Source organism: Capra hircus, chromosome 12, assembly GCF_001704415.2.
Source record: "Capra hircus breed San Clemente chromosome 12, ASM170441v1, whole genome shotgun sequence".
Classification (NCBI taxonomy): Eukaryota; Metazoa; Chordata; class Mammalia; order Artiodactyla; family Bovidae; genus Capra; species Capra hircus.
The window spans coordinates 10,823,852-10,849,851 of record NC_030819.1 but is presented as its reverse complement, the minus strand read 5'-3'; the positions used below and the strand labels follow the sequence as shown (position 1 = coordinate 10,849,851).

At 50.2% G+C, this 26,000-nt stretch overlaps 1 protein-coding gene across 1 annotated transcript in view; it reads right to left on the bottom strand.

Annotated features, from left to right (window-relative positions):
- STK24 (serine/threonine kinase 24) overlaps positions 882-26,000 on the bottom strand; it is a 94,739-nt gene continuing 69,620 nt past the window's right edge. The window contains exons 4-11 of the mRNA XM_018056423.1: positions 19,506-19,614; positions 19,031-19,188; positions 13,510-13,695; positions 11,082-11,227; positions 9,098-9,227; positions 7,910-7,978; positions 6,002-6,138; positions 882-1,964 (exon numbers count right to left, since the gene is read on the bottom strand). Of these exons, the coding sequence (XP_017911912.1) occupies positions 1,928-1,964; positions 6,002-6,138; positions 7,910-7,978; positions 9,098-9,227; positions 11,082-11,227; positions 13,510-13,695; positions 19,031-19,188; positions 19,506-19,614 (972 nt within the window). The 3' untranslated portion in view covers positions 882-1,927. The remainder of the gene's footprint in view (positions 1,965-6,001; positions 6,139-7,909; positions 7,979-9,097; positions 9,228-11,081; positions 11,228-13,509; positions 13,696-19,030; positions 19,189-19,505; positions 19,615-26,000) is intronic.

The window sequence follows — 26,000 nt, the reverse complement described above, 5'->3', positions numbered from 1 at the left end:
GACGGGGCTCTCGAGACCAGCTGAGCGGCACATCCCCGAGGGAACACGGCTCCGTCCTCTGATGCTTTTCTCCACCCACGAACGAAACTCACCTGTGGCTTATGCCGCACGTAGGGAAACAGCCAGCCCCCTCATAACACTCTCCAAAACACTAAACAAAATCCTCTCAATTCTTCCTGTTTAACATATTTGCGTGAGGAGAAGTCGCAATTTGGTTCTATGTCTCCTAACCAAAATGTATCCCTTACAGAAATCAACAACAACCCAAATCTACTTTTAATTTAAAAGTCATGACAATTTTCGAGTTTTAAAAACTAGCTCCGTCCTATTACCGAACAAACAAGAAGCACCCCTCAGAAGTCTCTCCCGGTGACTTCCAGGACACTGGGCCTGCAGATAACTGACCTGTCCTCAAGTTTACCCAGTAACTTCCCCCTTCCAAAAAGCCTTGGATTCCAACTCAAGAACTGCTACTCCAGCAAGAGTCGACTACGATTCATCTCAACAAACATACAAGAAAGTCACATATAACTCAGATTGGTCAAGGATCGTGGCCAGAACTCAACTTCCCATCCCAGAGACCCCTGCCTCGGGCTGAGAAAAGTACAGACACCTGGCTGGCTGACTGGTAGACACCCGCTCCTTTAAGGAAAAAAGCAAATGACTCGGAAGACGCAACAGTTTTACCAACCAGCAGTAGTCACCCATCTCTTCAGAGGACCATTTTTTAAAGTTGCATAGGGAGCTGACTTGGACATTTCCATAGCTTGAATGTGGGCACGTCTTCCTGGAGCCTCATCGGTGCACGCACACACACACACACCCCCACACACACATGGCAGGTACACTGCCCCCTCTTAAAGAGTCACGTTCCAAGGAGAGTGTGCAAAAATCCTGTTATAAAATTTATTCATGAAAGCATTCAGACATGTTGAGGTTTCAAAAGATGATATGCAGGTTTCACTACAAGATGCAACAGAAAACCCTCCTGGGAGGATGGGCCGGCTGGTGCGGTGGGACATGGGCCGGGCGCGACTCCAGCCAAAGTGAGACAAGGACGCTTCATCGGGGAGAAACTTGAAATAACTTAAAGCTTCATGAGGTGCGATATGTTTCCATTTAAAACACTTAAGAAATAGTACCATCAATGAAAACAGGAAAATCAACTTCTAAGTGTACCGAAGGGGTCTTAGGGCACGCAGGAGGGAAAAAAAAAATCTGCATTTGCTGAGGTACAAACAGAGGGAGTGTTCCCGAAGAGGGGCATTTAATTATTATTAATGGCAAATCCTGCAGATACAAAATAAAACCCAAATCACTGGTCACATAATTCAAAATTTACATGTAATAAAGGCAAGGCAATAGACTCAAGTTATGGCCTGTCAAATATTTACTCCACTGACGGTATCTACAGAAGCACTTGGCCGATGTGTACACAGTGATTCCTATGCACGCCGAGAGGGTTTCCGTAAAAACGACACTATTTACAAGTCTGTACACTGATCCACCAGAGCGATTTCTCCATCTCCTGGGGCGGGGGGTGCTTATCAACGTAAAGCAGGATACCTGAGGTTTCGTTTCTTCAGTCGCCTTATCATAATCCCAGATATACATTTCAGGGTTTATTTTTGTTTTCAAAGACACTTTCCTTGATATGTGCACTATGGTTAAAATTAAAAACGAGAATAATAAAATAATCGCTTGGAGGAGCTGGCCTTCCCCCACCCCATCCAGGAGTCCATCAGGCCCCAGGCCAGCAGAGACGGGCTGTGGGGCCCTGGACAGGTGACCCTGTGGCGGGAACGGGCCCCTGATGGTGCGCCTCTTCAGCGGAGTCAGCAAAGGCTCTCGTTGAGTTTTGAAAAGGAAGAGGGTGAAGAAGGAAAAAAATAAAAGGAAAAACAAAACCCCAAATGCCAAAAGGATTTCAATGGGATGAAGTTCCTCCACCACTTAGAGAATATCTGGGAAGAAACAAAACAAGAAAGAGAAGTAAGTCAACGTCATCTTCTCTACATTAAAAAAAAATTAATTTGCAAAACTTCAAGCAATGATCAAAGTCCTAGTTTTCATAGACAACCCCAAGTTGTAACAAATTAATGGTACAAGCTATCAGTGAGCTAATTATAGTAGGACATGAAGAATTCATGAAAACTACAAAAATCACAATTCCAACACTAAAAGCTTCATAGATAATTTAGTTCAGTGTCCCAGGAGAGAGAAAAAAAGATACAAATAAACAGGTAAATGATATACCTTTACTTACAATCAATTTTTAAAAATTGAAATATTGATAATACCCAATGACACAGTAAGATCCCAAGGGCACACGTGCATTCCAATTTGATCAGTCTAAGAAACCCTTTTTGGCCACAAAAATATTGATGGCTTGTTCAAGTAATCTGCTTCCTAAAACTCTCTCTTAGATTTTCAGTAATTAAAATAATTAGCAAACAATTTTAATGTCCAACAATAGAGAAACGGTGAAGTAAAAGTGAGCTGAAACAGATTACAAATCATAGTAATATTTAAGCAACATGAAAACTACACATTAAGAAATATACACAAAATTATACATGTCTGGTTTTACACGATTTATTCTACATAAAGACCAAATATGATGATCCAAAAATTTGAGTAGGTTCATGGCTCGTATGCAACAATGGAAAGCGATGCAACACCCCAAAAATTGTGGTGATGGCTAGACTCAATGGTGGGACAGCTCCTCTCCCCCAGGAATTCTGCACATGGTCTAACTGTGGGACACAAAGATGGGGGGCAAGGTCCCTTTGATGACCAAGATTCCCTTAGCTGCCTCAAAATTGAGGCTGACCCAACCACAGGAGATGGCCGAGATGGGACTTGCAGCAAACATTCCAAATTACAGGTCCTCTTTTAAGAGCATTTAGGACGTATGACACTCACCCAGGGAACAAATGATTAGAAAATCACTGCAGATGCTGACTGTAGCCATGAAATTAAGACGCTTACTCCTTGGAAGGAAAGTTAGGACCAATCTAGACAGCATATTAAAAAGCAGAGACATTACTCTGCCAACAAAGGTCCGTCTAGTCAAGGCTATGGTTTTTCCAGTGGTCATGTATAGATATGAGAGTTGGACTGTGAAGAAAGCTGAGTGCCAAAGAATTGATGCTTGTGAACTGTGGTGCTGGAGAAGACTCTTGAGAGTCCCTTGGACTGCAAGGAGATCCAATCAGTCCATCCTAAAGAAAATCAGTCCTGAATGTTCATTGGAAGGACTGATGTTGATGCTGAAACTCCAATACTTTGGCCACCTGATGTGAAGAGCTGACTCATTTGAAAAGACCCTGAAGCTGGGAAAGACTGAAGGCAGGAGAAGAAGGGGATGACAGAGGACGAGATGATTCGATGGCATCACCGATGGATGTGAGTGTGAGTAAACTCTGGGAGCTGGTGATGGACAGGGAGGCCTGGCGTGCTGCAGTCCATGGGGTCAAAAAGAGTCGGACACGACTGAGTGACTGAAGTCATGGGAGGATTGACGCTACACAAAAGGATCCACACATTAACTCAAAGTAAAACATACAGAAGCCTTTCAAAATGCTTCAGACAAAAGCCAGCCCTTCCTGTTTCCTCAGTGACCCAACTAGAATGAAACAAAGGGAGTGCAACTGGGTCTGGGGCATCAGCCACGACCAGGCCACTGTGGACGGCCAGGCCTCTGGATGGGGGACAACAGAGAGAGAGCTCGGAGAACCAGACAGGGACCACCAGGAGCAAGGGCATCCAAGCACTGGGGAAGAGCCCCACATCAAAGGAGGAAAGAAGGGGACTTCCCTGCTGGTCCAGTGGTTAAGACTCCACGCTTCCAACACAGGGGGGCCGAGGCTCCATCCCTGGATAGGGAACCAGATCCCACACGCTGCAACCAGAAGTTCACAGACCATAGCTAAAGATCCTGCGGCCAGAACAAAGACCCAGCATAGCCAAATAAATAAGGAAATACTAGGAGGAGGAGGAGAAGAGAGAACTGGGGAGGATGGGGAATAAAATGCCAACCGTAATGCAGACGGCAGGCACTTAAACCCGTGTTATCCTGTGTTGCGTATGGTTCATATTCGACGCTGACGCCGGCATCGAGATGCAGGGAGCTCCCAGCGACACGTGCCGTAAAGTGTGAAGCACATACCTGCTACTGAGACTCAGCCCGACAACAAGGGGAAAGGCCTCTATACTGACTGCATGATGAAACAAGATTCAGACGCAGTGCGTTAAGAACTATACTATTAAAACCAATTTCACTTTCTTAAAGGTTATTTTTTTAAAATAATGTGGCTACTAAAAAATTTAAAGCCACACACGTGCCTCACACCATCTTTCTATTGAACAGAACTATGAAAGATCACCTGTGTCAGCAACTACAGGAAGGGAACAGACACAGGGATCAACTAAAGCCACAGAGGCCACACCCTCTGGGCCTGGAGCTGCGGGGAAACTGAGTCACGCACAGGCGATGCTAGCGACAACCTCAGGCGGTCCAGGACAAGGTGGAAAACCTCCGTTCTCAGAGGGGCACCACAGACACAGGAAACGAAAGACAACACCGGTTTCTGGTTTGGTTCTATTTGTTGGACTCGAAGAATCTTTCAAATGAGAAATAAAAGCCGGTATGAAGCGGGACCAGAGAACTCAGAAAGATGGACCATCATTAATTAAATAGGGCAAAGTCTACATGACATTACCACAGGATAAAATGTCCAATAATTTTACCAAAGCTATGTTAGATATGTAATTGCGCACACACACACACACACACACACACACACACACACACTGAATGGAGACACAAACTTGGGGAAAAACAACAGTGTTTGGGTAAGCATATGGGACACTTTTTAATTCTATTTTCCTCTATTTCTATAATCTGTTAGTATCAAAAGTGGGGGGGGGGGGGGTTACCCAAACACCATACTGGATTCCCTCAACTGCCTCAAAATTGATGGTGGCCAAGTAAACAGTCTTCCCTCCAGCCTGAACACGAGAGCACGTTAGGAAGTTAGAATGTTTTCACAAGGGAGCGAGTTCTGGAGAACTAACCTGACGGGTCAGCACTGAGGTTGGGGAACTCGGGCAGACCCTTCATGACCACTTCCATGTGGCAGCAGTAACCCTCCACGCCCCAAACATCACGTGCCATCCAGCTGACATCTCAGGACAGATCTGAGATGCTCCTGATTCCCATGGAGGCCCAGCCAACCTCTAGGAAGAGCTCGGCAGCCCGGACACTTCACCTGGAAGGTGAACCTCCGAGCAATGACCTGCCCGGTGTTTTGCAGGGAAAAGAAAAGGGTTTGGGTGTGAAGGAGAGCTCAGCTCACAGAGCTGCGGGACTGTCCACCTCCGCTCTCCGCAGCAGCCCCGGGGGACTGCGCTTCTGTGACCTCTTCCACAGAAGAGGCTCCCCAACAAACAATATCAGGGGAGCGGGCGGGGGCCAGATGGGCAGTCCCACCTCCTTCTCACTCAGGAAGGCATGCCACCAGGGCTGCCGGCAAGGCCAGGATGCCCTCCACTCCACCCCACAGCAGGCTGCCCCAGAGGGGGCTCCCTGCCAGCACCACAGGGTTTCTGGGCGTGAGACAGAACCGAGAACTCGTACAGCCACCCGCCCAGAAAGAACAGAGCTGTGTCCACTCTTGCTGAGCCCAAACCTCTGGGGTTTCTGGACTCCTGACTTTAAAGCACAAACCCAAACAAGGAGTTACAGACACCAGGCTCAGGACCACACCCCTCCAGCTGGGCACGAGGCTGCATCTGGAAAGCTCAGAGCACCCACCCCCTGACGTCATCCAGTGTTTATGAGACAATTGCTACAACCACAGAGCTCTCTGGGCCCTGTCAGGAGAGCCCAGATTCACACAGTTCACCCGTAACTGATTTCTCGAGGGCAGAACCCCCTCCCTTCCCCGGTTCTGCAGCCAGCCCCGGCCCAAGGGAACTGGGCACAGATGCCGCTCACCTCTGCAGCCGCTGCACCAGCTGGGCCACCATGGTGTCCGAGATGCCGGGGCAGGCCTCCTCCGCCAGGTAGATGGCCCCGCGCAGCTCCTCGATGGAGCCCAGGTTTCCGCCACACGCCTGGCTCTTCTCCTTCAGCTGCGAACACAAGACGCGGGGCCGGCGTGACTCCCCCGAGGATGAGAAACCACGGGCATCTGTGATATGATGTGTGGCCCATGCCTGCTCCGGCCATGGGGCCCCGGCAGCCTCAGCCCGGACCCCTCCCTTCTGGAGGCTGAGAGCTCTGGGCAGGCCCCAGTCTCTGCCTTCCCCAGGGGAAGGGGGCTTCTGTGCACCTCTTCATCCACTCCCTCTGCTCCCTTCTTCCATTTCAACCACCAGCAAAGCCGTCCCATGCCTACTCGGCTCTGGTCTGCAGCTGCGGCACAGGCTGGAAACGCGGAGCTCCCGGGGTTACCGGGCAGATGGCTAAGGCCTTGGGGTGCTGCCAGAGCACTCGACTTCATGGAACCAGTGAAAAGTGAGTGGAAGCCACTCAGTCATATCTGACTCTTCGCGACCCCATGCAAAACAGAGTCCACGGGATTCTCCGGGCCAGAATACTGGAGTGGGTAGCCTTTCCCTTCTCCAGGGGACCCTCCCGACCCAGAGATCATACCTAGATCTCCCGCACTGCAGGCAGATTCTTTACCAGCTGAGCCACCAGGAAGCCCATGGAACTGGGTGGCAGCCCTAAATCCTGGGGAGCCGGTGTCCCCTCAGCACCTCTGCCAGCCAGGAACTCCCCAAGGGGGATTCAAGGCCAAGCAGAGCCCAGGGATGAGCCTGTGGGTCCCTCCCACCCAGGATACCCCAGCCAGGACCGAGGAGCCCCTGCTAGAGTCTCCCTGGAGAGCTCTGATCCCGACCTGAACAGAAGGGGCTGTGTGGCTCACTCGGAATTATCTTAAAGGCGGCGTGAGCCAGGAGAACCCACAGGGTAGTGTCAGAGGAGACTATTTCCAACTCATCTCCTTGTCGGTACGAACCCGATGAAGAACAACATTCACCCTAAGACCCACTCTCGAAACACCTCTGAATGCTGTATGCACGCACCTATCTACAGGGAGCGGGGTCCCCCGAGAGGGCACCGGGATGCAGTGGCTGCAATCGGGCCCTGCGGGGTGAGGCCCCTATTGTGGGGGCTCCCCAGGAAACCTAAGAACGCCAGGCAATCTGATATCCCCTTAAAGTAAACATCTACTTTTCACATTGCCATCATTAGAAGGACTGATGTTGAAGCTGAAACTCCAATACTTTGGCTACCTGATGCAAAGAGCTGACTCACTGGAAAAGACCCTGATGCTGGGAAAGATTGAGGGCAGGAGGAGAAGGGGATGACAGAGGATGAGATGGTTGGATGGTATCACCGACTCAATGGACATGGGTTTGGGTGGACTCTGGGAGTTGGTGATGAACAGGGAGGCCTAGCGTGCTGCAGTTCATGAGGTCATAGAGAGTCAGACATGACTGAGTGACTGAAATGAACTGAACTGAACCCAAGTCTGGCAGAAGCAGAGGCGCCAGGTTGCACCCAACCAGGTTCTATAGAAAGCAGCACAACTGAAGTTCAAGTGGTCCTGGGCCACGTGTGGACTGGGGCCAGGCTGCTAAGTCCCTGTGAACGCTGCTGGCAGCCCCATGGCGACAGCTCCCAGGACAACGGGCTGGACAGAAGACGGCCCTGGGAAAGCAGGAGGCCCTCCTGGAAGGCAGGGCCTGGCCCAGCCGGCCTCCAGGAGCACAGCCCACTGCGCCGGCAGCTCCAACCTCCCCGATTCCACAGGCAGCCCTGCCAGAGACATGAGCGCCTGCGCCCCCTTCTTCCCCTCTCGCCTGGCCCCCAACCGTCCACTGGGCATCTTACCTCTGCAAAGAGCGGAGAAATAATTGTAGATAAACACTGAGAGAAAGGCCTCTTTGGGATGTCTTTCATCTTGGGAGGAAAGAAAACGTAATGAGAAATGTTTTAACATCCATACTTGTCGGGGTTCACTGGACTCTGAGACACGTCCGCAGTGGCAGCTGCCTAGGGCTGCCTCACTGTGTTTTGCTTGACTACGGGGGACCACAGATATCATCCCCCATGGAAAGGCATGGCGCACCAGGGAGTGGCGTCCTGCGTGGACGTGGGCAGGGCCTAAACTGCACCACTGGGCCACACGTGGAGAGGGCCTAAAGACAGCGCTCACACCAGGGCTGGCTGCCACAAGGGGCTGCCACAGGACAGCGCTGCCTTTTTCCTCTTCTGCAGCCTCCACCTGAACACGTAACGATGCCTGCTTCTCAGAGCGGGACTCTAGGGTCGCCAGGGGACAGCCACTGGTCCGCTCTGCCAAGGAGAAACTATGCCTCTGTGCTTCAAAACGATCCCTCAAAATATACAGTTTTTCATAAATGCCAACAGGCACAAAACCAAGTCATCGAAAATTACATTTGTCAGTCGCTCGGTCATGTCCGACTCTTTGCGACAGTGGCCTGTGGACGACCGTAGCCCGCAGGCTCCTCTCTGTCCACGGGACTCTCCAGGCAAGAATACTGGAGTGGGTTGCCGTGCCCTCCTCCAGGGGATCTTCCCGACCCGGGGAACGAACCTGGGCCTCCCACGTGGCAGGCGGATTCTTTACCACCTAAGCCACCAGGGAAGTACCAAAAGCGATGTGTTTAAGATTCCTTAAAACTCAATCCTCAAATCGCGGTGCCTTGATGAGGAACGCCATTGTGCGCCAGAGGCAGAGTGTCGTCAAAAGCTCATAAGCTTGAGCATTTTCCCAGCCACCCTTCCCCACCCCCTACAACCCAGTGTCAGAAACGCTGAGCTCATGGTGCGGCCACAGAGAGCAGCGGGAGCACTGTGAACCAGGCCAGCACCCAGACTCGCGGCCCGGCCTTGCCGGGTAGTTAGGCAGAACGGAATCCCTTAATCTGCCGGCTTCCTGACAGCAAAATTCCAACACAGGCGGCCCACGAGAACAGCAGGCTTCACGCCAAAGCGGCTCCAAAACGCCGCCAGTCCTGATGGCGAAGGCTAGTCTCTCCGCACGCACAGACGCACCTTGTTTCTTTCCAGATCCGATGGCTGGAGAGCTCCGTTCTCCAGACTCTTTGGATCCTTCTCCCGAATCGTGAAGATCCAGTCCCCCGAGTCGCTGCCTCCAGAAGCCTGGCCGTCTGTGTCCGTCTCCCTTAACACAGAAACCCAGGTACACCCATGAGTGGGTGCCAGCTCCGTGGAGGGGGTGGGGGGTGGGGACAGGGTCCCCCGTGCTCCATGTCTGATCCAGTCCCTCCAGGGCTGAGGAAGCCCACCCTGCCCTCACCCTCCCAGAGGCGGGAGACCCTGTGGGGATGTGGCTCCTATCACTTCCCATACAGCAGCTGCACCACCAGCTCCATCCACCCCGACAGGAACACACAACCCTGCCCACTCAGCTCCCTCCCGGCCCTCAGTCACAAGCTTGGACACGTCACCTCCACTCCTGCCTCCATCTCCTACCCTCCGCTCACCCCCAAAACCCACTCTGTACCTTCACGCACCGTGACCAAGGCCCCCCTCTGTCCTCATGCTGTTGGGGGCTCAGCAGCGGATGCTCCCACTCAGGCCTTCCCAAGAGGCCCCCAGCTCCCAGCACCCAGACCTCCTCCCACCCGAGCAGTCCCGCAAGCTCTTCCCTCGTGCGGCTGTTCCGCAGGGCTTGGTCCCGGCCCTTCCCCGCAGGCGTGTCCTCAGGGCTCCAATGACCATCCACAGAGTGGCTTTAAGCCTGCATGGTCTGCCTATACCTCTCGCCTCAAGGCCAAATCTCACCACTGCTCCAGACGGGACACATCCTCCTGGAGACCCACACGTGCCCTCATCAAAGCCGGCTCCCTGACCCCTGGCCTCCCCAGACCAGCCTGGTCTCCCCAGACCAGCCTGGTCTCCAGGGCCATCCCCTCAACTGGACTCCTGACACTGCTCAAGTTGGACCCCCCCATTACCCACACCCAACTGTAAACGTCCAGAACCACCCCCCTGCCCCGCCCATCTCTTCATCCTTGTCCCGACCACCAGTGTCGCTCAACGCCGTGACCTCAACCATGTCCTAGTCTGTGGGTCTCACCCCGACCTTGCAGTGGAATCACCTGTAGACCCTGAAACACACTCTGGGTCTCCCCCAGTGGCCCTGCATGTGGGCCTGGGCTGGGGGTCAGCTTGCGCTTCTGGCTGCGGTGTAAAGAGGCGCAGGCAAGGAGCCACCACCCCTGGGAGCACCTCCACAGCCCTGTTCCTCCCCTCCCGGCTCCAGTCTCCACTTAAGTCAGTGCAGCCAGTCCATCCAGCTCTCCCCACCTCTAAGCACCCCAAGGGTTCCCAGACCCAGTTCATCTCTTCAGCTAACAGATCTCCTAGATGTTCAACCTGACACCAAGTTACAGGAAATGCCTGGGGTGGAGCTTTTACAACACCAGGTACATACCAGCACACAACAGAGAATCACCAATACCCTCACTTGTCTCTTCTTAAAAATGTGTGTTTGTTTAAGAAGCCTGGCATGCTGCAGGCCAGGGGGTTGCAAAGAGTCGGACATGACTGAGCGACTGAACTGAAAGATGTGTGTTTAAAGTCATTTCACCTGACCAGTATTTCGAAAAAAAGAAACAAGGTCCAGCTCTTTACAGATTTGGGACATGAATCTGAGCAAACGCCCAGAGATGGTGAAGGACGGGGAAGCCTGGAGTGCTGCAGTTCATGGGACTCCAAAGAGTCAGACGCAAGTGAACAACTATTACAGATTTACTCAGAGAAACTCCACTGGCAACAAAGAGAGACTCAAGGACTCCCAAACACAGACCCATACCAACACCAGAAGCACCGTCAGCCTGGATGTTCTTCCTTAACGAAAAAAGAAACCCCAAACCCAGCCCAATCAGGAGAGAAGAGCAAATAGGCCCACGTCACGCACAGCTTGGGGTTCAGACACAGCCTGGGACTGGGGGAAGCCTCCCCTCTCCCCCAGGTCACAGACACCCCGAGGGACTCAGGCCGAGCAACTCACGTGTCGGAGTCTTCCGAGCTGGAGTCTTCATGGCTCTGCTCGGCCTTCCACCTCTTGTACCTGTCGATGAGCTCGGTCAAGTAGGAGGTTTTCTTTGCATTGCGGATTATGAACTTGTGCTTCAGTAACTCCTTAGCGGTGGGTCTCTGGAAATGCATCAACCGACACACCGAAGAGGAAAACATGAGATCAGGTTCTCGGCATTCCACTTGACTCCACCCCAAAGGACAGGCTTCTGCCTCAAAGTGTCCAGCAACCAATTCTAATACATACAGACGGAGTCCTATTTCAAAGCTTTCTCCTTTAAGATTGATTCAAAGACTGTCATGCGGCATCGGTGGGCGGGGTCCCACTCACAGTGTGGACAGGTACCTAGTATCCACTGGAGTCCTTAACACTCTGGAGCTAAGCGTCCAATGAAAGCAGACGCCCCTTCCCCCAGGAAAATGCATTCACACAGAAATGTTACAGAGAATTTCACAAAAGTCATTGAACCATCATTGCTAATGCCAGCAAGACAGAAAACGTGTTCTGTGTATCACCTCGTTAACTTCCTTTTTGTTTGCCTCCATCCCTCAAAAACAAGAAGATAAATGTTCATTTGGATTCATCTGGAAGAAAGGAGCCAGGAGATAGCTTTTCCGTGGACACTGAAAGGGCAAGTTCTTAGTCATCAGCCTTCCCGAGTTAGAGAAGCTGGTTTCCCGGGTCTGCCTCTTTCCTTGTGATGGGGGTGAGGACTTCCTCCAGGGCCCGGGCTCAGCACAGCCCCAGCCAGTGAGTGTGCATGGAACTCTGCTGCTCGCTTTGAGAATGGCCAAACCACCTGTAGGGTACATGCCTCCCGAGAAACCATGCAGCCCCAACAGGAGCGGGCAGCAGGAACACACGAACCACACGAGTCAGAGCGCATTCCCACTTGCACTGAACCACTGCAGCTCCTGCATGGAGCTCCTGCCAGGCACGCTCCTCCGACTCAAGCCTGTGCGAAAGCCTGGGTCACTTCTGCTATTTCTCAGTCCCCGTCCACACGAGTGTGAAACTCCAGGCACCTCAGAAGAGCCCAGACCCTCAGCCTCTCATCTTCCCCTCAGTACATTTGGGCCAGAGATGTGTGCACTGGGCCAGCAAGCAATACCAGACCTATTATCTGTAATGGGAAGGTGTGCGAGCATCTTCTTAGGGCTGGGAATAAACTCCTGGTGACAACGTTCAGAGCTGAAGGACATGAAGCACGTGACCCTCATGGCACCTGATGAGTGGCGTATTCTGCATCCCCAAGGGGGTCTTAGAAGATGCTGGCATTCCTCACTGAATTCCGCTACCAAAACCTGGTATGGTATTAGAAACCCATAGTGCTCTTATTAAAACCAACCACTGGACTGCAAGGAGATCAAACCACTCAATCCCAAAGGAAATCAACTCTAAATATTCAATGGAAGGACTAATGCTGAAGCTCCAATACTTTGGCCACTGGATATGAAGAGCTGACTCAATGGAAAAAGACACTGACGCTAGGAAAGATGGAGGGCAGGAGGAGAAGGGGGCGACAGAGGATGAGATGCGTGGACGGCATCACCGACTTGATGGACGTGAGTGTGAACAAATTCTGGGAGATGGTGAAGGACAGGGAAGCACAGTGTGCCGCAGTCCTTGGGGGTCACAAACAATTGGACACGACTGAGTAGCTGAACAACAAAAGCATACTTTTAGATAAGAGTTCTTTGTAGGGAGCGGGGGGGATATGAGTTCAGAAGTTTCAGCCTGACCTGTGGCTAACCCTGCTGGAAAATTCAGAAACCCGACAAGGACATACGGTGTGACATGCAACACCAAAATACACAGACAACTTTGCAAGAAATATCCTAATTCAGAGAGAAAATGAGGCTGAAGCCATGCAGTCATCTCTGCCACATGGCTCTGCCAGAGTCAACTCAACAGCAGAGACAGTCAGAAGGAAGAGGGGAAAGCAAGGCGGAACTACATTTACATCTCATTCCTCTTTCCCTTCCTAACACACGCCAAGAAGAAACTGAAAACGTTTACTTTAAAGACTTATTTAGCCACTGTTTCTCAGGCCGGACTTTGCAGTTACGCCAACAGCTAAAAATAGCCCAACCTTCCACTATAAATATTAAAAATGTATGATCCCACATAGAATATTAAGGAGAACAGTCTTCAAAGCTCAATACGGTAGGAGATACCAGAAAATCTGAAAGACGGTAAGTAGACTTTGAAGCCTTAAAAAGATAAAATAACAATAAAAAGCATTTCCACTTCAGAAAAAAATCAATCATACCCATTTAGAAAAAGAAATGAGATCATGAAGACAGCTGAAAGCAGAGAAGGAAAACAGACCACTAAGACGCATCCAGACCCATCAGGCTCCCGTGGGGGGAGATGCCCGTTCCCAGGTCAAGACACTCACAAAGCTCGGCTCCTTGTTCAAACAGGCCTCCACGAACTCCTTGAGGGGTTTGCTGTAGTTCCCTTCCAGCGTCGGGGGGTTGTTCTTTGGGATAAGGAATAGGACCTTCATGGGATGCAGCTCAGAATGCGGCGGCTCCCCCTTGGCAAGCTCGATGGCCGTGATGCCCAGGGACCAGATGTCCGCCTGCAACAGCGAAACACAGCTAGTTACACATTCGGAGGGGAGGCGGTTCAAAGAAACGTACTTCCTAGAAGGTAAAAAAACAAAAACAAAAACTAATGTGCTTCTGAGGTCTTGAGTAAGATACTCATTCTTAACTGAAAAAAATTTGTTAAAGGCTTTGGTGTAACTTCAAAAAAGGCAACACACAGGAGGACATGTAATAATATCTTCTGCCTCGACGTGGAAGCTGGCTCTGATGATTACACCTCTTCCCTTTGCTGCCAGAGGTGGGAGACGTTCCACGTTCGTTTAAGTCCCTGAGTCAACAGGACAGGCAACCTGAGGTCAGTGGAGACGGCATGTCTGGGGACCACAGCACGTTTGCAGCCACCATGTCCAGAGATGCTTAGAAGCCAGCCCTTAAGCCACAACAGGATGAAATGAGACCCCTGTTCCCAGGCGGCCAGGCCAGGAGCCTGGGCCCAACCCTTGGAACTTCTCTTTGGTTCCTCCTATATCAACCAGCTGCCAGGTGTGTGGCTCTTGACCTCTTGGCGCCCTGAGTCCCCACCTACCCCTCCTGCCTCCGGCTTAGTTCAGAAATGTCTTCTGTCCCTAGGGCTTCCGTGAGGGGCTCTGGAGTGGTCTTCCTGACTACAGGCTCCGCCTGCATGTATCTAACATCCTGCTGACTAACTTGGAAACCCTGACTGGCACTTGAATAAATGGCACGCAATCCGGCATTATGCAGTCAAAGTCACAAAAATACCCACACTTGTTAAAGCCAACTAATTTCACGTCTAGGAATCGATCCTAAATAAATTTTATATTTAGAAAATGGTAAGGGATGCCTAAAATATTCAAAAACAGCATTACTTATGCTTAAAACCTTAGAAGAATGACTATATTGCTATGACACATTAACTTGACTGAAGTATCAAATATTCAACACTGATGCTGATAGAGAATCAACTGAGTCTGTCTATTACGGTATCTAGGATTTACAACATCAGATTTTAAAATGTGTCTGAATTTTAAAATAAGAATTATATGGGAGAGGGCAATCATTTTTCAAGCAACTAAAATTGAGGTATAAGAGGAGACCTGTTTTACCATCGTTTGGGAAATTAGCTGTTAAGGGAAACCAACAGTGGTTTTCAAAAATGAGACTAAGTAAAACAAATCACAACTGAACTGCAGATATTTACTTGTGAACAGATTTTCTTTCCGTATGTGGTTAGTCCTGGGGAGCATTCTCCTAAAAGTGACAACGAAGAATTATCCGTTATTGATGAGCAGTGGGGGTGAGGGGACCCAAGTGGGGCACTAACAGCAGCTCTCAAAATCCTTGCAGTAACACTTAGTTAAGCAAAAGTCACCTGGCTACACCTCTGCAGACAAAATACAACTTAAGTGGCATTTTAAAATTTATATATTAAAAAAAAATTTATGTATAGAAAATATTCTATGAAGAACCACAGAGGGGGACTTCCAGTGGTTAAGAATCCATGGGTCCCTTGCAGGGAGTATGGGTTCGATCCCTGGTCAGGGAACTAAGATACCACACAGTGTGTGGGACAGCCAAAAAAAAAGGAAGACAGGAGAAAAAAAAAAAATGGAGAACCCCAAATAACAGTTATAACTAGTTAAAACACAGCCCAAAATGGATTTAATAGAAACTATTTAGTAAGATGCAATATTCAGAAACACATTAAGTCGCACGAGAGGTATAGAAACCGTCTGAGACCGACTCCGTAGCAATACATGGCCCCACCATTACCTCGCGCTTGGACAAAGCTGGATTCTTTCTCCGCTCACATCCTTCCCCTGCGTGCAAAGTGCATCCCTCCCAGCCAGGAGGTGGGAACTCCTGGCCCTGAGGATTGAGCCGGGGAGGCCATGGGCTGCCATTGGGACGGGAGGGTTGGTCACGTACCCAGTGGACCAGCTGGCTGTACACATTCCAACAGATGGGCCGGTCCTACCGTGTCTCCACTCATCTTTATTTTTCCATCAACACATCACCTGTTTTCATCCTTCACCATGGTGACTGCAAACAGTTATTTCGGACGCGACTGGACACCAAAATAACTTAGCTTGTGCTTGGGTACTAGGCCTACAGATGTTTTTCCCTTCGCTCATTTTTTCCAGTATTTTCCAGATTAAAGACTAAGTGCTGCTTTTGAGACCAAAAAAGGGGAAAGTTGTTTACAAGGAGAACACCAGTGCTGGCCGCTCAGCTTCCACAGGGGTTGCTAGCCGGGAAGTCGATCGACATTTTAGCACAAATGTCTCTCCTCTCCTCCCAGCTTGTCTCTGAAGGGCTGAGAAGCCCGCATCTGTGCAGCCCGACACCCTCTCGGCCCCGTGAACCAGCTCACAATCAGAGCCCCTGAAGCCCAGCGCCGCACTGGCTCACTGAAGCGTCAATCACCTGGCATGGCGCTGGGCTCAGCTACAGCAAGGGCAGAAGGGAATGAGCACAGAAGGGGGCAAGGTCCCCGCCCCAGTCCAGCCCACCCACGGACATCCTTCCCCTTAGAGAAACAGGGAAAAGATGGAAGGGGCTTCAGCCCAAGCCCCGGCTCCACGGGTGCGCCCATGGGCATCTTAGACTAAGCTTCACTAAGTCACCTTAAAGAGAACAATAATGACGAAGAAAGTTCTTAAGGCCCCTGAAATAACATGGCTTAGAAATGCCGGGCTCAGATCAAGACCTGAGATCAGCTTTCTCAGTTGGGGCGAATGACAAAGGACCAAACGTACTGGTTCCAGAGGTGACTGTGCCAGGCCAGTTCTAGACACACAGACACACAACACTGAGGCCGATGCCCCTTTAAGCCCAGGGAGATGAAGACGCTGGGGAAGCAGGTACAGCACATCCTCACCCCACCCATGCCCCCTTTTGAGAACCATCAGGACATGGGCCCTGAAATGAAACTGCCAGGAGCACCCGGCTTCCCCAGGGACCCCGGGGGACACGCTCTTTACCTGTAACACAGAGACCAGCGGGGGGACTGTAAAGGATGCGGGGAGGAGACGGGCACCGCCAAGAAGCCGAGTGTGTGTCTCAGGCGAGCAGAGGTGCCCGTTCAAGAGCATAACCGCCCTGCCAGACGGGCCTCGGGCGGGAGGCGGCCCCTGGGCAGAGGCCCTTTGTCAGGCGCTGCCAAGGACAAACAAGCGCTGGCAGACCCAGCCGGCCCGGCAGCCCCTGACAAAGCTCCGCACTCACGCCCTGAGCCTTATCTGCGCTTTCCACACCTCCTGTGTCAACAAGCCTGGGAGGCGCATGTCACAAACTTCTTCACACTGAGTTCCAGCTAAGGGCTGTTGGGTCTGATCCAAGCGAACCAAAGAATCGGCTTTTTGCCATAAGCCAGGAAGGCTGTGGTCCGTGGGGTTGCAGAAAGAGCCGGACATGACTTAGTGACTCCACAACAACACAGTCTAACGTAAGGTGGATAAAGGTTTGGGAGAGGTCAGACATGTTTCCTCAAGCTGTCCAACCAAGCGTGCATTTCCTGTATGTCTGTGACAACATCTTCTAATCTGCCTAAAAAAGAATGCCACAGCATCTGCTGATCACAGAATATCATTCTGATCTAGACAGCTCCAGGGAAGAGAAAGCCAAGCTTGCTGATGTCCTGGGATCTCCATGGCGCAGAGCGTTGCCCTTGGTAAACACGAGGAGAGGCCCCCCGCCCAGGCGGAAAGGTGGGGAGTGGGGAGTCTCAGGAAGGCTGGATAGTTCTTGAGGAAGTGTGAGGTGGGCGGTGAGGAATAAAAGAGATAATCCTGAGTCACAGGGGGCCGGAGTTGACCAGCTAACTTATCAGTAAGGAAGAAAAGAGAAACACCAGGGGTGTTATCAGAGAAGTTAAGAAACTTGGATTCTAGTCCCAGCCCTGTCTAAAAATCTAGACTTGTGAACCTGGATAAATGAAAGCGAAAAAAAGTCAAAGTGAACCTCACTCAGCCTTGTCCGACTCTTTTTGACCCCAGGGACTGTAGCCCACCAGGCTCCTCTGTCCATGGGATACTCCAGGCAAGAATACTGGAGTGGGTTGCCATGTCCTCCGCCAGGGGATCTTCCCCACCCAGGAATCGAACCTGGGTCTCCTGCGTTGCCAGCAGATTCTTTACCATCTGAACCACCAAGGACGCCAATGATAAATGGGCCTCCGCTTAAAATAGAATGAACTGAATACATAAATTCCTGTAGAGTCTTAAAAATGATTTGACTCCAGGAAAAGGGCCAACAGAGATTAGAGTAGCCTCAGGGGCAAACCCATGCCGCAGGGCAAGGCACTCGGGCAACAGACACTCTAAAGGCTGGGCAGCTCTGCTGAAAACCTACCCTCAATTACTGGCCAGTGGCTTCCAAGGCCATGAGCCTACGGAAGTCACGGCCTTCAACAGCAAGAGGGCCAGGGCCACCTGGGCCCCGACGGACAGGGGCACCAGCAACTTTAGCAACCACGTGATGGCTCACCACGTGGGGCTGAGGTCCCCAGGGAAAGCCACTCCATGCTGTGTGTGCTACGTTTCACAAGGTGGGGGGATCGGTCAGGGATTGAGAAGATTTCTACTTAAAGAGAAGTAGTAGAATCTGGCACATAGAAGTTTCTAAGTTAACTATTTGTCTGCCTGGAAATCCTGGCTTAGAGAAGCCTCTGCTCTGTGCCCACGTGGATACTTTGCTGCGTCCAGGCGGCTGCAGATCCAGGAGGCGGGGGTCCTGGTAGGCTTTTTAAGCCCATACTAAACAGTTCAACAAGCTGAAGGGCAACAGGGAAGAGAGAAGACAGGAAAAAATGGGACAGTGCAGCTCATGACAGGCAAGAAAGACCGGAATAAGGAGACTCTGAGAACAATCCCAGCTTTGTGTGTGTGTGTAGGGGGGCGGGGGCGGGGGCGGGGGGGAATCCCCCTAAATGTGACAACAGGAAGGGTCTGCAGTGGCCATGAAAGGTACGCTTCCTCCCAGGCTCCGGCCTTCCAGCTTTGTGACTGGTTTCCCCTGGGGATCCTTTCTGCACTGGTCCCTGAAATACTGCTCAGCCTCCTGTCCGAGGCCCTCTGCCCTCACCCACTCCTCGGGCTCCACCTGCACTCCCTGCCCTTCTCCACAGGCCTGCGCCCTACAGGCCTCTGCCCCTGCACGCCCCCTGCCCCGTCAGACACTGTCAGCAATGGGGACTGGACACGTAAAAGGGGCTGAATGAGGTGGCAAGAGAACCCTGTTTCTAACCGAGGCGCCCGCTTCACCCCAACAGGATGCGCTGGGAGGCTGGAGCCCAGGAGGGACGCCCCCGCTCTCCACAGACCCCGCAAGCCCAGGTGCCAGCCTCACCTTTGAGTCGTAGGCTGACTGCTTGATGACCTCGGGCGCCATCCAGAAAGGGGTGCCCACGAAGGTGTTTCTCTTTATCTGGGTGTCTGTCAGCTGGCCCGCCACTCCAAAGTCCGCCAGCTTCACCTCCCCATGTTCAGAGAGCAGGACGTTGGCAGCTGCAAAATAAAACCGAAGACGCCCTGACATTGGCAGCTGGACACTTCCATCCACTCCCCTGCCAACAGGTTTGTGTGCCGCCCCCCAGTCATCAGATTTCGACAAAAGCAGACAGTGGGTAAGACCCCCTCAAAGCCCCACACCCATCCCAGGTGAGACCCCCTCAGAGTCCCCACCCGCTCAGGCACATCGAAGGCACCCTCCACGTGCCCACAGAACCACTTGAGAAGAGAAGCACAGTTAAAATGCTACAACAAACCTTTCTTTCTATCTGCCTTAGGGATTTCAAAGGACCATAAACAGGATGCTTTCTTACCTTTAATATCTCTGTGAATTTTCTTCTCTGAATGCAAATAATCAAGTCCTTTCAGTATTTCTCTTAATATAGTAGCAATCTGGGTTTCATCTAAAGGGCCAGGTTCTAACTAACAAGTAAAAAAAAAAAAAAAAGGATTAAGGTTACTTAAACGATTCGATGAACAAGTATGAGATGACAGGACAGAGTCAATGTTAAATGAACAAGAATAATCAAGATTGAAATCTTCATTTCAAAACAGATATTTGGCCCACACAGTTAAAACCTATGTAAAAGGAATCCCCCTCCTAGCCAAAAAAAATAAATATAAAAACAAAAAGAACCAGAGAAAACGACTTCGCTGAATGAATTAAAGTGAGGCCAATGATAAAGGCGGTCACCTCGCCAAGCCTGCAGCCCGAGCGAGGAGGGAGGTCACGCCAGAAAGCCAAAGCCGGCACCTCACAAGGCTTGCCAGGGAGGGGACCAGGCAGTCCGGCTCTGTCCTAACACAGGCCATGGGTATCAAAACACAAGCTGTCACGAAAAGCCCTGGGAGCTGACAGATATCCAAGGCTACCCTTGCACCAGAATTTTTTATTAACAAATCTAAATTTTAAACCTTGAGGGGAAGAAAGCAGAAAGATCAATCCGTCATGATGGAATTTTTTTTGTTATGTTGTATGACATGTATTTCAAATCCTGAAAGATGATGCTGTGAAAGTGCTGCACTCAATATGCCAGCAAATTTGGAAAACTCAGCAGTGGCCACAGGACTGGAAAAGGTCAGTTTTCATTCCAATCCCAAAGAAAGGCAATGCCAAAGAATGCTCAAACTACCACACAATTACACTCATCTCACACGCTAGTAGAGTAATGCTCAAAATTCTCCAAGCCAGGCTTCAGCAATACGTGAACCGTGAACTTTCAGATGCTCAAGCTGGTTTTAGAAAAGGCAGAGGAACCAGAGATCAAATTGCCAACATCTGCTGGATCATCAAAAAAGCAAGAGAGTTCCAGAAAAACATCTATTTCTGCTTTATTGACTATGCCAAAGCCTTTGACTGTGTGGATCACAATAAACTGTGGAAAATTCTGAAAGAGGTGGGAATACCAGACCACCTGACCTGCCTCTTGAGAAACCTGTATGCAGGTCAGGAAGCAACAGTTAGAACTGGACATGGAACAACAGACTGGTTCCAAATAGGAAAAGGAGTACATGAAGGCTATATATTGTCACCCTGCTTATTTAACTTATATACAAAGTACATCATGAGAAACACTGGGCTGGAAGAAGCACAAGCTGGAATCAAGATTACCGGGAGAAATATCAATAACCTCAGATATGCAGATGACACCACCCTTATGGCAGAAAGTGAAGAGGAACTAAAGAGCCTCTTGATGAAAGTGAAAGAGGAGAGTGAAAAAGTTGGGCTTACAACTCAACATTCAAAAACTAAGATCATGGCATCTGGTCCCATCACTTTATGGGAAATAGATGGGGAAACAGTGGAAACAGTGTCAGACTTTATTTTTGGGGGCTCCAAAATCACTGCAGATGGTTACTGCAGCCATGAAATTAAAAGATGCTTACTCAGCTTGGAAGAAAAGTTATGACCAACCTAGACAGCATATTAAAAAGCAGAGACATTACTTTGTCAACAAAGGTCCGTCTGGTCAAAGCTATGGTTTTTCCAGTGGTCATGTATGGATGTGAGAGTTGGACTATAAAGAAAGCTGAGCGCAGGAGAATTGATGCTTTTGAACTGTGGTGTTGGAGAAGACTCTTGAGAGTCCCTTGGACTACAAGAAGATCCAACCAGACCATCCTAAAGGAGATCAGTCCTGGGTATTCATTGGAAGGACTGATGTTGAAGCTGAAACTCCAATATTTTGGCCACCTCATGCGAAGAGCTGATTCATTTGAAAAGACCCTGATGTCGGGAAAGATTAAAGGCAGGAGAAGGGGATGACAGAAGATGAGATGGTTGGATGGTATCACCAACTCGATGGACAGGGAGGCCTGGTGTGCTGCGGTTCATGGGGTCGCAAAGTCGGACACAACTAAGCTACTGAATTGAACTGATGACATGTGAACACACAGGGGGTTTCATAGTGGCTCAGTGGTAAAGAATCCACCTGCCAATGCAGGAGACACAGGTTCGATACCTGGGTGGGAAGGTCCCCTGGCAGAGGAAACGACAATCCACTCCACCATTCCTACCAAGAAAATCCCACGGACAGGAGCCTGGTGGCCTACAGACCACAGAACCGTCACCACAGACCAGGACGGTTCACTACACACCTCAATCTGCAGAACCGAATCCCCCCCCGGCCCCGAGTTATCTGACTTGGAGTCTTGTTCTCAAGGAAGACACTGATTGCTCCGAAGCACACAAGTCTGGAAGCTCCGCCTTCGCGTCTAGTTCTGAGTTCGTAGATTGTGGGAATTTTGATACTCAAGATACTCAAGATGAAGAAAAATGCACTTTTCTCTACCCGGGGGCAAAAGAGGAAGGAGGTGGAAGAGCTGGCAGCTGTGCCCTCCACCAGCACAGAGTGCAGAAGGCTCACCCCGACGGCCACACCGCTGTCCCCATGCAGGGCTTCCATCTCCTCCACCAGCATGGTCACCGGGGGGGACAGCCCACAACATCTGGCTGGACCCCCTCCCTCCCACAATCAAGTGTCCGGAAAGGAACGGCATGGCAGCCTGGAGTCATCACCCACGGGGGGTAAGAGCTGAAACCTCTCCCCTGGGCCATTTGAGAGCTGGCTCTCTGACTGATGCATGGACGGTTATGCCCTTTTAGGTCTGGCCCAGACCTCACCCACCAGTGATTCACAGTCAGGGTGGGGAGAGAAAGACTATTTACAGAGCAGGGAGGTCCTTCAAGGGTAAAAATTCACTGTAAAGGGTGTCCAGTTGTTCCCTGGAGCACAGAGCTCCTCAATTCGTGGGGACTCGCCTTCTCCACCACTAACAACACGTTTCCAAGCAGTCTCTTCAGTTATGAGGACTGTGGAACTCTTCCAATAATCTCTATAAAACAAAGATTCGGGGGGCGGGGGGAAGGATTCAGACTGCTCCTCATCTCTAAGAAAGAAAGTGGAGTCGCTCAGTTGTGTCCGACTCTTTGCAACCCCATGGACTATAGCCTACCAGGTTCCTCTGTCCATGGGATTTCCCAGGCAAGAATACTGGAGTGGACTGCCATTTCCTTCTCCAGGAGATCTGCCCAACCCAGGGATTGAACCTGGGTCTCCCGCATTGTAGGCAGGCGCTTTACCGTCGAGCCACCAAGGAAGTCGCTCCTTGTCTCTGGGTGACCGCTAATCCCTCCCCCAAGTCTGTCATCCCTCCCTCCTCTTATGAGACCCTCAGCCTGCAGGCGGCCACCCAACTACGGACCACGTCTGCTGGCCTCTGCGGCCGCCAAGTCTGGCCATATGACTAAGCTCTCACCAAAGGAATATGAGCAGAAGAGCCCCTTCCTAGTCCTAGTCTTGGCTTTGAAACACTGGCTGCCAGAGAGGATAAGGACTTAACACCACAGGAAGTCACCCACCGCAGCAGGGCCCTGACGACCACGTGGCCTGAAGGCCAGTGAGCCCACATGCGGGAGAGAAGTGAATTTCCCATCTGCTGTGAGACACTGTTTGGGGCGGCCACCACAGCAGCTTGCCCTAAACATTAACGAATATGTCAATCATGCCTCTGCCTGCTTGAGTGACGGTTTATGCAGCCTTGCTCTTGCTGTGTGTGCACTTAGTCATATCCGATTCTTTGTGACCCCATGGACTGTAGGCCCTCCAGGCTCCTCTGTCCGTGGGATTTTTCCCTGCAAGAATACTGGAGTGGGTTGCCATTTCCTTCTCCAGGGGATCTTCCCGAACCACGGATCGAATCGCGTCTCCTGCACTGGCACGTCTTGGCCACTGCGCAACCTGGGAAGCCCCCGTACCTAGTCCAGTTGCTTCATGTAGCCCAGTTCCTTCTTAATTAGACTCCTCAGATTCTGCTGTAACGCCGACATCTTGTGATCACTGAAAAATCTCTCCGTGTCAGACCCTCTGTTGCTAATCCTCATTCCCCTTCTCCCAACTGACCTCACACTACTTTCCTTTCCTTGTAACACTTGCCCACATGCAGTATAATCCACTGTCTGCCTCCACTCGGAACCTCAACTCCAGATAAAAAGGAAGGAAAAGGAAGTGTTAGCTACGTAACACACTCAAAGGCAATCTTGGGTGAAGGAAGGCGCTGTCTTCCTGCCCCAGGCTAAGGTGTCATCGAGACTAATGTCTTACAGCCTCAGTAAAAAGGCATGATGTCTAAAATGCAGAGTGAGAAAGGCCATCGGGCCTGTGGCGTTAGGTTAGAGCAGCTCCGGTGCGTGAAGACGAAGTCATGTCTCTAAAGCGAGGAGAGCGCCAGTGAGACCGTTCTGCTCCAGGAAACAGCAGAGAGCTGCCCTAACAAGACACGGTCATCTCCCCTCGACGGGCCTCATGTACAGGGGCCACTCCAAAGACACACACACACGTGTCAGCACCGTGTCCCTTAACACAGACGCTAGATAACGCAAGGTGGAATTTTTCAAAGAAATGTCCCAAACCCGTTTATTCAGCTACCATCATATGCAGCCATATTTCAGCTTTTTAAATCTTGTATAAACACTTAATAGACTCTCTCAAAATAATCCTAATAGTCTTCAACATTCAAAACATAAATAAATAATTCTTGTATCTCATTATTATTAAAGTGCATCTTCTTTGAGGACTGGAGTCAGGACAGCAAAAGGGGGGGGAAAAAAAGGTAAGAGATTAAGAGAGAAATGACAAAGAGGGCTTTGCAGCTGGTCACAACAATGTGCAAAGCTCAGCGACATTTGCTAGCTGGGACACCTAATTTCTGACTGTTTGTTTCCTCGACTAAAATAAGATGATTTGGGGACATTCAAAAAGGGTGCCTGGAGCCACTGATGTAAGAGGGCGGATGGCTCTTTGCTGGGACTCACACCAGATGGAATTTTATCTAATAAGAGGAGAATTCTATGCTGCCTTGCAAACTGTCGTGTCCACGATTTCAGACTTCAACTCAAAAATCCAAAGAAAGCTACCACTAAATAAATTCAATTATGGTGGCATTTGTAAGTGAAGTTGCTCAGTCGTGTCCGACTCCTTGCGACCCCGTGGACTGTAGCCTACCAGGCTCCTCCGTCCATGGGATTCACCAGGCAAGAATGCTGGAGTGGGTTGGGTGGCATTAGGAATGAATAAATAAAGCATCTAGAGACTAGAAATGCTGCTCTGAAGAGCTCAGCGTTGGGAAAGCATCTCCACAAATAACTTCACACATGCCACAAATGAAATTCACTTAAGATAATAGTAAATCTAATTATACAAAATGAGGCAATTTTCTACATTTCTGTAGTAGTTCTCAAGGGTAAAAAAGCAAGCTCTTTGTGTGATACATATATTTATGGAAAAGCAAAGCGAGTCGCAAAGTGTATCCAGCTGTTTTGTCACTTTTGCATTTGTTGAGACTGTGTTAAATTTTTTCTTGAAATTTCCTTTCAAACTCTATTTTGACCAATTGCTTTTATGGTTTATAACATTGTGTGATTTTTTTTTTTAAACTTCGGTACAGAGCCTTTTATAATACACACAGATTTAGAGGTTTACCTTCCCCCGCGGTCAGGGATAAAAGATTGCTGATTACGCTGATTTCACTGCATGACCACGTTGGGGTGAGATGTCATGGGCTAAACAGCCATGTGAGATCGGCTAAAAATCTTTGTTTTGCATATACTGTGTTTCAAGGATGACCCAAGTAATGCTTATGATCTGCTGGTGATCTCTGAGCATCTCACCTGAGGCCAACATGTAACCATGTTTTACCATGAGAAATGAATCGCAGACTATGACTCTGAGGTCATCCTACACTGAGCTGTCACTACCGTGTACGGGGGCCAGGCAGGAGACACCACCACTGACAGGGGTCGGCTCCCCCAGAAACACACTGCGGGCACACACAGCAAGGCCCCTCAGCATGTGCACCCAGGAAACATGTGCGTTCACATGTGGGCCTGACCACCGCTCCCACGTGTGATGCTGTGCCTGCCTCTTACCCCTGAAACCAAATTTTAATTTTTAAAAATTCTAGTGAATTATAAATGAAAACACTCCACGCAAGTTTTAGAAGTGAAGTTACCATCTGCAACAGGAAACAATGATGGTGTTTGAATGCCAAAAAACTTCAAACCAGTTTTAGAAAATTAGAAACTGTTCTGAGGTCAGACTGAGCAGGCAACATGTTTTGTGGCTGTGTGGAATGAATTCACTGGTTTCCCACGATACAGCAAAAACTGGCTTTACAAGGGAACCTCTACTTTTCAGCATCATGTCAGGAGCAGAAATACCTATTGTAAGGAGTATTTTGGCCCTTTTTTCATGCAACTGAAGAGGGAGACAGAAATGTAAACAGAACCATCTTTACAACCAAGACCACTG